The 14,150-nt window shown below is 39.5% G+C and overlaps 1 protein-coding gene across 1 annotated transcript in view; it reads right to left on the bottom strand.

Moving 5' to 3' along the window:
• Nucleotides 1-5,660: 5,660 nt before the first annotated feature.
• Nucleotides 5,661-14,150, bottom strand: part of SLC7A2 (solute carrier family 7 member 2) — a 70,120-nt gene continuing 61,630 nt past the window's right edge. The window contains exons 8-12 of the mRNA XM_049772348.1: nt 13,557-13,659; nt 11,879-12,084; nt 10,090-10,256; nt 9,047-9,155; nt 5,661-5,929 (exon numbers count right to left, since the gene is read on the bottom strand). Of these exons, the coding sequence (XP_049628305.1) occupies nt 5,733-5,929; nt 9,047-9,155; nt 10,090-10,256; nt 11,879-12,084; nt 13,557-13,659 (782 nt within the window). The 3' untranslated portion in view covers nt 5,661-5,732. The remainder of the gene's footprint in view (nt 5,930-9,046; nt 9,156-10,089; nt 10,257-11,878; nt 12,085-13,556; nt 13,660-14,150) is intronic.

The raw sequence follows: 14,150 nt of genomic DNA, 5'->3' as shown, positions 1-14,150 counted from the left end.
GGATGCAGCGCTAGGTAACTTAGCTCCTCTGTGCGCCCTGAAAGATTAATCAGGACAAGCAGAGGATTGAGTGATGATGCCAGGGAGCTGGATGCGATGCGGCGGTAAGAGGGAGGGCGGATCAAATGTTCCTGAAGCTGGAGTAAGTTCCGGCATGCCATATACTGGCGTATAAGTCGACCCCCAACATTTAAGTTTGCATGGGTTGAAAAGTCATTTTGAGGCCGGAGAGATAGCATGAAGGTAAGGCTGTTTGCCTTTCATGCAGAAGGTCATCGGTTCGAATCCCGGCGTCCCATATGGTCCCCTGTGCCTGCCAGGAGCAATTTCTGAGCATGGAGCCAGGAGTAACCCCTGAGCACTGCCAGGTGTGACCCGCCCCCCAAAAAAGTCATCTTGTATGCCAGAAAATACAGTATGTGCCCTAAAGCCAAGCTCCATCCCTTCCCCAAGGCTAAGGTTTACTGGGCAGACACTGAGGAGCTTCTGTGGATAAAATCAAGGCCAAAGGTCTGTTAGTGGTGACAGAAGGTCAGGTCCAAGGTGTTCCTTGGTGGTCTGCTTCCAACAACTGAGAGCTCAGGAAATGTGTCTCGTGATTGGGACTACGTGAAGACCTCTTATAGAATTTTCAGTCACTTCGTGGGCCTCATATTGTTGGGTGAGTATTATCTTTCTCAGCTTTAAAATTTCCCATATAAAAACAGCAGTTTAGGTTAGTTAAGTGTGAAATAGATGCTTTTTGTATATCTGATCCACAGCATTCAACATGATTGTGTCACATTTAGATTTTATTTAAAAAATACATGGTCATATTAGAAAGCATAGTTTACAGCAGAAGGAAGCAAGTCTTTATTAAAAATTCTAAAAAATAATCCAACTTTATAAGTAAAAAGAAACTGATTACCATTTAAAATATTGAAATTTAAAATTAATTACAAAAGTTTTTACACTTGCACAAATCCCAAGCACATGTTGGTTTTTGAAGACAGAAGTTTCTATATAGTGTTTTAGGCGCAAGCCACATTTTCTATTAAGTACAACAATAGTAACAATAACAACAAGGCAACACAACTTTAGAATCCCTAGTTCACACAAAAATAAAGAGCTTGTCTGACAAGCCAGGGTCAAAGAACCCTCTCCTATTGATGAGACAAGCTCATTGCCAGCTGATCCCATGTTGAGTGTCTCAGGCCTTAGGATATAGTTCCAGGAAACAATCACCCTCTTCCATGAGTTATGGCAGTTCCTTATCATATATATATATACCTTGATACAAAGTCATGGGACCCTCAAAACAGAAATTAAGGAGCCGCTTTATCTTACTATCAGGGGGAAGTCTCTCACTTCACATCCAACTCTCTTATTCCAAGACCATAGAAAAACTACATAGGTAAGTACAGAGTGTCACACTTTATAGACTGCCTGACCCTGGAACTAGCCCAGGGACTTGGTTAAGAGCCCCACAGAACTATCAGTGAAGGTCCTACCAAAACAGTGATTACAGCTGAGGTCTCCAACAAATAAATGAGAGCTAAGTAAAGTACTCCCAGAAAATGATTGCCAATTAAATTGATTTATAATAAAATATATTTAAAATCAAACTAAATCATACACATATAAATAATGTGGATACTATAAAAAATAAACAACACCTACAACATATTAGGCCTTTTACAATCTAAAAATCATTTAAAATGTTTAAATATAATTATAAAATAGAAAAAAATATCTTAGCGAAACCAAGTCAAGCAATCTTATTTTCACATCTATGTAACTTAAAAATGATCTCCTGGCATTACTGACTACTTGGACTTTTCCTTTAATAACTTGTGAAAAGATATACATGGGAAATGTACAGAAGACACTATTTTGGTACTAGCAGAAAATTAAGATTCTTCCTCCAAAATAAACTGCACACCAATATAAAGGTTTAATATTCCATGAGGTGTATCTTAAGTAAAGGACAACTCACGGCTTTGTGCTAGGTAGGGATCACTACTAGTGTGGCTTGGGGACCAAATGGAATGCTGGGGATAGAACCCAAATTGGCTGAATGCAAGGCAAATGCTTTACCCTCAACTGTTGTGCTCTTGTTTCAGCCCCCAAATGTTATAATGCCCCGTGGAAATTTTATTTTTGGTGCTTATTAACAGCTGTTTGAATCAGAAATCAGGCCAAAAAAAGAAAAAGGATCAGGAAAACATGGAAAGTTGGAACCCTGGCACAACTTTATACTGTGATTTGTGATATTAAATAAAATATGTCCCGACATATTTTAAGGAAAGAAGAGAAAAACCACCAGATCCTAGTGTTATTATCTGTAGTGGATGTTAATTCTCTTTTAGGTCACACCCAGTGGTGCTCAGGGGTTACTTCTGGCTCTGGGCTCAAAAATAGCTCCTGGCAGACTCGGGATTCTGGGAATTAAACTGGGGTCTGTATGGGGTTGGCCTTTGCTGTGCTATGACTTCAGCCCCCAACCCCCATTTCTTATTTGTCAACATCCAGGGTTTTAGAATTACTTTGGTTGATATTAAAATAACTTTATATAAAAATTTATGAGAAAAGAGAATTAAGAAATGGAGTATTTGCTATCAGCTATAGTTAATAATACTTAAAATTTTACATATAATGTTTAGTTTTCTTTTCATTTTTTGGTTTCTGGGCCACATCTGTCAGTGCACAGGGCTATTCTTGGCTCTGGACTCAGGGATAAAGCCATGGCAATGAGTGAGACCAGGAGATGCAGATATCAAAGCTGAACCTTTAGCAGACAAACTTCCCCATCATTTTTTTTCTCCATTGTTTATATTCCAAATGATATTTGGTTAGTGTTCTTGGTACTTATCACTGAAGGAAAGTTGATTAAGCAATTGCTATAGTAAAATATACATAAAAATTCATTATGCTTTCTCATAAATAGAATCTGAACTTCAGTTAACTTTCTTAAATGTAAGGCAGGAAATTGCAACTATTTATTTTTAAAAAGAGTATAAAATAAAATACTTTATGAACAAGTTAAGGACATGTAGTTAAATCAGAATTTAAGCTATCTGTGCATGTGAGAAGACTATATATGTGCTTTGAAATATTATAGTCATAAGTGATGTTGGTTACTAGTCAAGTTTATACAAAAATTTTGATAATCTTAAAAAAGTAAAAACAAGTTTGTTTAAATCAGAATTCAAATACTGGAACAAAGAAATGGTAAGCGAAGCTGGCAGTATTCACTTTTGCTAATAAAGGCATACAAAAGCAGAAAATGTGGCCAGAAGAACAAATTCAACAAATAAAACTCCTTTATCTTCTCTATTCCCTCTCTATTTCTGACTATAAAGCACCTGTTGCTCTGTACTAAAGCTTAGTGATTCTAGGAGAAACATTATAAATATACTTTTAAAAGAATCTACCTATAGAAAATAGTATACATATAAAATTGCTTTATATTTCAAAATAGTTTAAGACCTAAACGTTTTGTCTGACATACCTAGCAATATAAAATATTAATTTTATCTGTATAAATTGGATTTTTAATCCACACAATGGCATTATCTTCAAGGCTCATCTTAATCCCACTGATTTATCTGTTGACATCGGAAACACACTTATCTACAGATATAGGTATACAAACATACAAGCACATGAGTTTTCACAGAAAAATAAAGGCATAGTCACCAAAAAGCACTTTTTCATAAGTATCTAAGTTTACAAAGTATTTTAATGTGAAAATAATTTAAATTTTGCTTCAAATTGAACACTCTGGGCAAGATAGGCTTTCTACCTAAATATCTGATATTTAATCACGAAAAAAAAACCTCATTTGCATTAATTGCAACCTGCTTTTAAAAATGACATTAATTGAAATAACTATGTGGTAAACTGTCTGAAAATAGCACTCTTTCACTTTGTATGAGGCCAGCCAACTGGTGGACTTGAAAACACTCATTCTGGCAATGTAACTCAGGTATACGTAAATATTTAGACTTTACCCCCCTTTGGACCATTTGATCATTTGTAAAAAGTAAAAAACCCATGAGAAGCAAAACACACTGTGGATCAGTAGTCTGCAAGCAGAACACCTACAATCAGAGAACTTGACATAAAAAATTAGACTCATAAAAAGGTTTTTATATGGGGTGTTTTTTTCATAACTTGGTTATTTTTTTTTTTTTTTTTTTTGGTTTTTGGGCCACACCCGTTTGATGCTCAGGGGTTACTCCTGGCTATGTGCTCAGAAATCACCCCTGGCTTGGGGGACCATATGGGACGCCGGGGGATCGAACCGCGGTCCTTCCTTGGCTAGCGCTTGCAAGGCAGACACCTTACCTCCAGCGCCACCTACCCGGCCCCCATAACTTGGTTATTTTTATCTTTAGTTTGAATAGTCAAATAATTACAGATATTTAACTAAAACAATTTATTCTTCCAACCATTGATATGCTGTCATTTAAATATAAATGAATGAAAAGTGCTGGGCAAACAAAAATACCCCTAACTGCTTCCAAAATAAATACCATCATATTAGATCCAACCCCTTCTCACTGAGGCACTGTAGCATCAGAATTAGGGAAACTGCTTGCTTGTAAAACCAGATCAGGACATTTTTCTCCTGGTATATTTTTATTCCTTTTTCTTTTGCTAGTAATTGAGACAGAATTTCCTACTATGTCCCTTATATCTAAGATAAGACTAAATAACAGAAACAAAAAGTACGACTTCTGTGTTTGGTAAATCTTAAAAAATTGTCACTAATTATTTAATATTGAAAAACATAATTTATCAGTAGTAAAGGTGCCAACTGCAATTAGTAGACAAGTCTACCAAGTACATTACCTGAGAGAATCTACTAGTTTACTTTAGGGGACTTATGTCAGCACATAGCACATGTGTTAACTCTGATTTTCAAACATATACTCATTATTGCCGCTTACATGTGCTTTCTTACCTTCACTTTCTAGTACAAGGGTTCTAGATATGGACTATTCCCACCTCCCTGATGGGGTTGGGCTCCATCTATCTCTCTCAGCCAGGGAAAGCCTTACATGTAAAACTAATACCCACCATAAGTCAACAGAAAAAGGCCTCTCCCAGCCCTGTGCAGTGGCAGACACGAGTACTCCCACTGGCTGACATGGCAGCCAAAACTCATGCTTCACAGAAACAACAATCAGCGCTGAATTCACTGCAGGCTTCAGTGTTAAGGCTTATTCCTTATCCTCTTTTCTGATTCCTGACAAGTGACAAACACCATTACATGGCATTTTAAAAAGTTTCTAATGACATTAATGAAGACTGATAAAGAAAAGCAAAAGGTATTCATTCCCCCAACCGCACTGAGAATCTACAAAACACGCTCGCTTCTCTACAGCGGTTGCTCCCATTTCAGCAGGGGCAACATATGCCATCCATGACCACCAATATCACCACCAGGAAAATGTAACAGGACAACAGTGAGACACCAACCACTTACAACATTCATATTCCACAGCACAGACAGACAGACAGACAAGACTCTCTCACTCCCACTATTCTGGGAATAATCCTCATTGAGGAGAGAGTTCAGGAGGCTTTGCCAGGCACATAATTAAACATCGGTGGAGGCGCCGTGCAGGTGAATAAAAGTCCAAGGACCTGTGCAGCAAACCCATGACACATTTCTGTGGACTCCTCCACAGAAGGAGGAAGTGTGCGCTGGGACTGTGGACCCGCTCAGCTCTGCTCGGTGACCATCAGCACTCACTTGTCTTTTCATGCAAGATGAAAGATAAACTGAGGTTCTGTTGGTGGGGCTCATTTGCTTGGATGGCAGGTTTTTCTTCTGTTGCCTTAACGTTGTCTGAGAAGGTGTTGTCCTCCTCCTCTTCATACCTCTTTTTACTACCCTCCAGGCTGTGTCGAATGCCATAACTAAAGTAAATCAAGAAACCTTTCGGAAATACAAGCAAACAAATGTTTAAAAGATGGGATGGAGATACAGTCTTCCCCTTTCACCTACAGTCTCCTAGAGAGGTGGCTCCTCCATAAAAGGCAGGACTTAATTTAGTTTTCTTTGGGGCAAGGTTGAAGGTCACACCCAGGACCCAGTCGTGCTTTGCTCGGAAGTCATTTCTTTTTTTTTTTTTTAGAGAAACCCTATATCTCTCTTTTATTTATTTATTTATTTTATTTAAACACCTTGATTACATACATGATTGTGTTTGGGTTTCAGTCATGTAAAGAACACCACCCATCACCAGTGCAACATTCCCATCACCGATGTCCCAAGTCTCTCTCCTCCTCCCCAAACCCCCGCCTGTACTCTAAACAGGCTATCCATTTCCCTCATACATTCTCATTATTAGGACAGTTCAAAATGTAGTTATTTCTCTAACTAAACTCATTACTCTTTGTGGTGAGCTTCCTGAGGTGAGCTGGAACTTCCAGCTCTTTTCTCTTTTGTGTCTGAAAATTATTATTGCAAGAATGTCTTTCATTTTTCTTAAAACCCATAGATGAGTGAGACCATTCTGCGTTTTTCTCTCAAGTCATTTCAAAAGAAGACAGGGATATGCATGTGCCTAATGCAGTAACAATGCAAGGAGCAACTGTTTTTTTAAGGACCATACCAACTATCGGGGATTAAGAGTATCCTTACATGATACCTTATAACTTGCTGGGTTTTGGGGCCCCCATGCAGTGCTTAGGTGACCCTATATATAATGTAAATTAGATTATCTGCCAATCACTATTTTGGCATGTCCAATCACAGACACAGACACACACAGACACATAGACACATACACACACAAACACAAACACACACACACACACTACCTCCATGCTATCTCTCCAGTCTCCAAAAGTTTGAATTCTTATAGCTAACAGGCCACCCACACCAATGCAGATTTAACTCTAATGTCACCTTCACCTCATATTTAAATTTGGTATGGGTGGGATATGAAGATAGGGTCTCCAAAATACTGCTCTAGGGACATATGAGCCATTCCCAGTGGTGCTGGGGTCACCAGATTGAGTGAGCAAACTTGCAGCCACACACCAGCAAGGTGCTATCTCCCTGGCCTCTTATCTCACTTTTCAAAGACAATTCATGCTCCACTTTAGTTATTACAAACTTGTTCTAGGGCCCGGAGAGATAGCACAGCGGTGTTTGCCTTGCAAGCAGCCGATCCAGGACCAAAGGTGGTTGGTTCGAATCCCGGTGTCCCATATGGTCCCCCGTGCCTGCCAGGAGCAACCCCTGAGCATCGCCGGGTGTGGCCCAAAAACCAAAAAAAAAAAAAACCAAAAAAAAACAAAAAAAAACAAAAAACAAAACAAAAACCAAAAAAAACCCAAAAACCCACAAACTTGTTCTAACTTAATTTTTAGAATGGAAACTGAAGCAGTAATACTGAAAAAAGTACAATACATGTGAGATTTAAAAAAAAAACAAAAAACAAAACTCATGTTAGTTAATGCTAATCTCCACTATAGTGAGCTTAATTTTAAAAAAGTGTAAATACTGGGACCATAATGATAGCACAGCAGGGTGTTTGTTTTACACACAGCTAAAATGGGTTTAATCTTGTATTCCAAATGGTCCCCTGAGCCTACCAGAAGTGATTCCTGAGCACTGAGCCAGGAGTAACTTTGATCACTACTGGGTGTGGCCCCAAAACAAAACCAAAAAGTTTAGAAACTGAAAACAATGATATTGTTTACAGAAATCTACTGGTTTCTAGAAAAAATTTACTCTGGTGTCAGGAACTCCCATCTCCATTCCCTTTCCCCCCCAAAAAAGAAAGAAAATGACTTGGAGCTTCAATTGATAAATCAAAGCCTTCAACCCTATGCTTCTGGGATTTCACTTTTCTCACTCACTTATGTAAATTGGAGCATATAGAAGACCTATGTGATAACTGGGAAAACTAAATTTAAAAAAAGGTAACTAAAAGTCTTTGGAAAAGTAAGCATTAAATGTTCTAAGAATTGGGGCTGGAGAGATAGCATGGAGGTAAGGCATTTGCCTTGCATGCAGAAGGACGTTGGTTCGAATCCCAGCATCCTTTAGGTCCCCCTGCCTGCTAGGGGCAATTTCTCAGTGTAGAGCCAGGAGTGACTCCTGAGCTCTGCCGGTTGTGACCAAAAAAAAAAAAAGTTCTAAGAATTGGGGCCAGCAAGGTGGCGCTAGAGGTAAGATGTCTGCCTTGTTTTTTTTTTGTTTTTTTTTTTGGTTTTTGGGCCACACCCGTTTGACGCTCAGGGGTTACTCCTGGCTATGTGCTCAGAAATCGCCCCTGGCTTGGGGGGGACCATATGGGACGCGGGGGATTGAACCGCGGTCCTTCCTTGGCTAACGCTTGCAAGGCAGACACCTTACCTCCAGCGCCACCTACCCGGCCCAAGATGTCTGCCTTGTAAGCGCTAGCCAAGGAAGGACTGCTGTTCGATCCTCCAGCGTCCCATTGGTCCCTCCCAAACCAGGGGCAATTTCTGAGTGCTAAGACAGGAGTAACCCCTGAGCATCAAACGGGTGTGGCCCCAAAAATAAAAACAAAAAAAAAAGTTCTAAGAATTGGGGCCAGCGAGGTGGCGCTAGAGGTAAGGTGTCTGCCTTGCAAGCGCTAGCCAAGGAAGGACTGCTGTTCGATCCTCCAGCGTCCCATTGGTCCCTCCCAAACCAGGGGCAATTTCTGAGTGCTTAGACAGGAGTAACCCCTGAGCATCAAACGGGAGTGGCCCCAAAAACAAAAACAAAAAAAAAAAAGTTCTAAGAATTGAGAAGGCATTTTTAAGTCTTTATTTCCAAGAAAAAGGGATGCATTTCTCGAGCTAAGAGAAAGATCAAAATTCAGAAAATCAAAGCATTCAAAGTCTTACCAAGTGTGGGGCTGGAGTGATATAGCACAGCGGCAGGGCGTTTGCCTTGTGTTCGGCCAACTCAGGATATACCCAGATTCTGTCCCCAGCATCCCATTTGATCCCCAAGCCTGCAAAGGCCAATTTCTGAACAGAGTCGGGAATAACCCCTGTGTGCCACTGGATGGGGGAAAAAAAATCTTACCAAGTGCCATCCAAATGCTAAATCTGATCCAAGTGTCTGCACTCAATTGAACCATCAGGTAAATATTCACCAGGATGCTGAAGGCTGGTAGAAATGGTAAGAATGGAACCTAAGGGGAAAAACAGCATATAAAATACACTCATTGAAAGTCTATTCCAGAGTCCAGTAAAAGGAGCATCACCTTTCTCACAATTGCTGCAGCCTAAAGGATCTGGGGTCATTCAGTCACAAAATTTTCATTAGTCTGACATACAAGAGATTCAGGGGTTTAAGCAAAGGAATCAACAGGAGCATGCTCTGAACACTGGCTATACAGTATACCTTGAGGAATTACCTTCCAGGAAACCCTTTGACTAAACCCTTGGATGACTTCATTTGCTGGGAAGGAAGGACTTGGTGAATATAATCCTCTTGAAAGGACACTACATTTATAAAAAGCAGATTCTACATAGTCTTCCGATGGTATAGCTTAATTGGCAAAAAACGTGCTTACTTTTTATACATATAAAACACTACAATAAGGTGAACATTCAAGGTTTTTCTGTTGTTGATTTTGCTTTGATGCACTGCCAGGGTTCACACATACCAAAGAGGTGCTGCCTCCACTATACCCCTGAGGCTCACATGGAAGTTTTTCAAAGAAAAGTCAGGAAACGGGGCCTGAGAGATAGCATGGAGGTAAGGCGTTTGCCTTTCATGCAGAAGGTCATCGGTTCGAATCCCGGCGTCCCATATGGTCCCCCGTGCCTGCCAGGAGCAATTTCTGAGCATGGAGCCAGGAATAACCCCTGAGCACTGCCGGGTGTGACCCAAAAACCACAAAAAAAAAAAAAAAAAAAAAAAAGAAAAGTCAGGAAACACATCAGAGAAACTACTTTAGACAAAAAGGAATAGCTCAAAGAGTTATGGCATTCTTGTTCACTGGTTAAAGTCATCTAAAATACTTTTTTACTTCCATTTTTATTTAACAGAAACGCTATAAAAATACAAGAAAAATGGTGCATAATATAATATTGGGAATCATGAATGTTCATTATACATACCATAAAGGCTACTTTTTGTTGGTTCTGGGGCTGCCTCCAAATGATGAAGACAATGGCAATGCAAAGGACAAGAAAGAACACCAGAAGAGCAATGCTCCACACTTCCAGATTGGCAATAGCATGGACTCCGTGTGTGGTCAAAATACTCAGGCCCAAAACAAGAAAGGCTGCAAAGGTGAGACATGGAAAACAAAATCAGCACACAGACTTCAGTGGATTTCTCAGCAGCAGTCAGGTTCTTTATAAACTACTTGGTCACATAGAATGATTCTTCATTTTCTTTCTGAGAAAAGAAAGGTCATTCTCACTGATTAATAAAAGTTATTGCCATTTACTTGACTGTCTCCACCTTCCTCAGAAACCAGTCTCTGCTCCTCCTCTCAAGGCCTTCCTGCCCATATGCCACCTGGGTCCTCATTTCCTCTAGTTTAAGACTCTATTACATTGTTTGGGGATACAGAAGCTATTTCCCCTTTTCCAAATGGGAAATGCCAAATCTCTCTTCATTTCCAGCTGCTGAAATTACTAAATAAAGACAGACAGACAGACAGACACACACACACACACACACACACACCTGCATCATTAATCTGTTTCTGAGAATGACCTTACTACAGGCCCACCAATCTCTGGCCATCAAGTTTGCACTGAGGTCACTCAGAGAAACTTGAACTTTACTCCATTTGCCACAATAACCCTATTCCGTAAAACTCTGAAAGCAAGAACTTCTCTTTTGATAATCCAAAGCCCACCTTTGGTTCTGGCTCCAGAAAGTTGCTCAATAAATTTAATAAATGTTATTGAAAGCATGAACGATTAACTGTGGGTGGGATAAGAATTTTTTTAAATAACATTATGTTATAAATTACATGTTTCAGGTGTGCATTCTTGAGAATTAACACTCACTTAAGGTCCAATTTTATCTTTTACTGTGCAATTGTTGCCTTTATCCATTCCCTTCCCTCTTTCCTTCAGATCACCACAAATTAGTTCAAAAGTTTATTTTTTTTTATTCAGGTCATCTGTTTGTACTACAGTTTATCTCTATGAACAATATAAGTGAAGTCTAAAAGTCAATCATGTGAGCACACTTTCTTAGGAACAGTTCACGTTTATTACTGGTTGAGGTTACTAGACTGATAGTTTATCTGATCATGAGGAGACGTACAGATTTACACTGACGTTGCTCTCACCTTGCAGAATTTCATCCTCGCTTCTTCAATAACTAACATATGATATATGATCCTAACTCCTTACCACTATTAAATGGACAATCTAAAGTTTAGGGTAATTCCTCACATAGTTAAGGGTAGAGGGTCTTCAAACATTTTAAACAAGAGGCCAGTTCATTGTCCCTCAGATTATAGTTTTAAAAAAATCTAATAGCAATTCCTATACACACTGCATATCTTATTTTGAAGTAAAACAACAAAATGGGAACAAATACAATGTTTAAAATGAAGAATAAAGTTTAACTGACAAACTTACCATTATTTTAAGGGAACTATAAGGGCCTGCCTTTGCAGAGCCATAGACTGAGGACCCCTGCCAGAGACTGACAGGAGTCTAGAAACAGAGAGGAAAGAAGTTGGAGGGTGTGGAGCACATCCCACACATGTGCACTGTTAACTCGGGGGTGAGTCAAGCAGGACAGGCAGCGGTAGCAAAGACACCTGGCAGGCATGTGGTCTACGGGCCTTAGTTTGAGGACTCCTGATCTAGGGGAGTCTGAAACCTCACATCTTATTTTACACAGTGCACATCTCACTGGCAAATGAGGAAGACTTACCAAGTAATCCTACGAGAAAGCTCACGACAGTAGCTGACTTCTGAGTGGGCAGGACAGATGGGCTGAAGATGCTGCGCAGGCCAAAGCCCTGTTCTTGCAGCATAGTGACCTGGGAACCAGTTTTGGAGGCTGCGTTGCTGCAAGATCCCAGACCTTCCTTCTTAGGATCACACTTGGACTGCTCATATGATAAGCCGGGCTGGTACCTAAGCCCAAATAGACATGTGTCTTGATTTGCAAACAGGTATGATGATGCTAATGAAATCAGCACCTAACATTTCAGCAGTCATATGAGTGTCACAGCCTGTACTGGCACTACTCTGAACCCAGCCTAAGCCTGATTAGGTCAGAATATCTGTAGCCACTCAGATTCCCTTACAACCCACGTAAATTACATATACAAGAGGCAGAAAAGAGTTCTGTTGGAAAGTGGAGCAAATGACAAATAGGATGAAATATTTTCATTCTGGAAACATCTGTGCCAAAAGGAAAGATGGTTGAGGAAACTGCACAGATAGGCAAGCTGAATATCGACCACAGTATAACACCAGGCCTTTTTGCTTGCCAGGCAAACGCCACTAGAATGGTCCCTTTTGACATTATCTCCCTCCTTTTCCGAACCCAGCTTCTATAGCTCAGCTCAGCATTTATTGTGCCAGCCATATTGTGCCACACTCTAACTTCCACCTCAAAATGCCAACCCATGCCCTCCTGCCCATTTTTCCAGGTATTCTCTCCTCCCTCTGTGCCACCTTCATTTGTATTTAAAAGTGGCATTTCTCTTCATAAAGAAGGACTATACTCATCAAGTATATATTTAAAAATATACATGAGGGCCCGGAGAGATAGCACAGCGGCGTTTGCCTTGCAAGCAGCCGATCCAGGACCAAAGGTGGTTGGTTCAAATCCCGGTGTCCCATATGGTCCCCTGTGTCTGCCAGGAGCTATTTCTGAGCAGTTAGCCAGGAATAACCCCTGAGCACAGCCGGGTGTGGCCCAAAAACCAAAAAAACAAACAAACAAAAAAAACAAAAACAAACAAACAAACAAAAAAACATGAATACAGAAAAAATTTACATCTCCAATAATATCACAACCTTGAATTAATTTCAGCTGACATTTAGGAATTGAGAAATATATGTATGTATGTATGTATGTATGTATGTATGTATGTATGTATGTATGTATGTATGAATGCAGAAGTGGTCTTGTCTGAAATTTGTTACGATCAAAATAAATCCAGCTGCTATAAAAATTTAGTTTCTAAAAGTGATATATTTTCTGTATTAATAAAATTGTTTTATTTTCTCCAGAGCTTAATAAGCAACTGCACCCAAATCTGACCATTCCCCATTTAAATTACGGTTAGTTCATTTTCCCCCATTAAAGTAAGTCATCTTTTCAGAGAACATTGTGTACATATGTACATATGCACATATACACAAACATACACAACTCTGATAAATTGGTAATAATTTATGAGTATAACCAATATTTGAATCTTGCTAGGATCTCGGCTACTTATTATACTCTGACTGATGATTTTAGATCAGTGCTCTCTTGACTTGGTTTAACAACTAGATCCTTGAAACCAAGAAAGGTGAACCCTGTTTCTCAATTTCCTGGGATTCATGGGACCCATACCCATCAGAGACACCTGGAAATGAGGACAACTCACCTAAGGATGAGCACACAGGCTGCGACCAGAGAGTAAGCCAAAAGAGTGCCTATGGACATCATATCCACGAGGGCCTTCAGGTCAAAGAGGAAAGCCATGACAGCTGGGAGGGAAGACAGACAAGTGAGGAGGGGCCTTTCATGAAACTCCACACAGGGACAACTCATTGGCTATTTGGGGATTTAGTAGCATTAATACTCAAAGAAACTAAGAAATATCTTTCTCACAGAGGTTGGAAGCCTCTAGACAGGACTCTGCCTATTTTCAGCATATTTGATTTTTGATTGAGAAGAGGACATATTAGGTGATGGGTATTCCCCTGATTCAATGTGAATATGTACCCAAAATACTACAGTGAAAGATATGTAAGCCATTATGAAAAAAAAAATGTGTTTTTAATCAGAAATTTTCTTTGACTTACATGTATTATTATTATATCAATTATATTATATGTTATGTTATGTCACTATATTATATTATATTAGTTTACCTCATTATGTTAATCAATTTTGTCCTTTAAATGAATTCTTACTTTAAAAAAACAAACAAACAAAAAAAAACAACTTTAGTTTGCTCTGAAGAAAAAAAAAATAA

The sequence above is a fragment of the Suncus etruscus genome, chromosome 4 (assembly GCF_024139225.1).
Source record: "Suncus etruscus isolate mSunEtr1 chromosome 4, mSunEtr1.pri.cur, whole genome shotgun sequence".
Taxonomy (NCBI): Eukaryota; Metazoa; Chordata; class Mammalia; order Eulipotyphla; family Soricidae; genus Suncus; species Suncus etruscus.
This window is presented reverse-complemented; position numbering and strand designations above follow the sequence as displayed.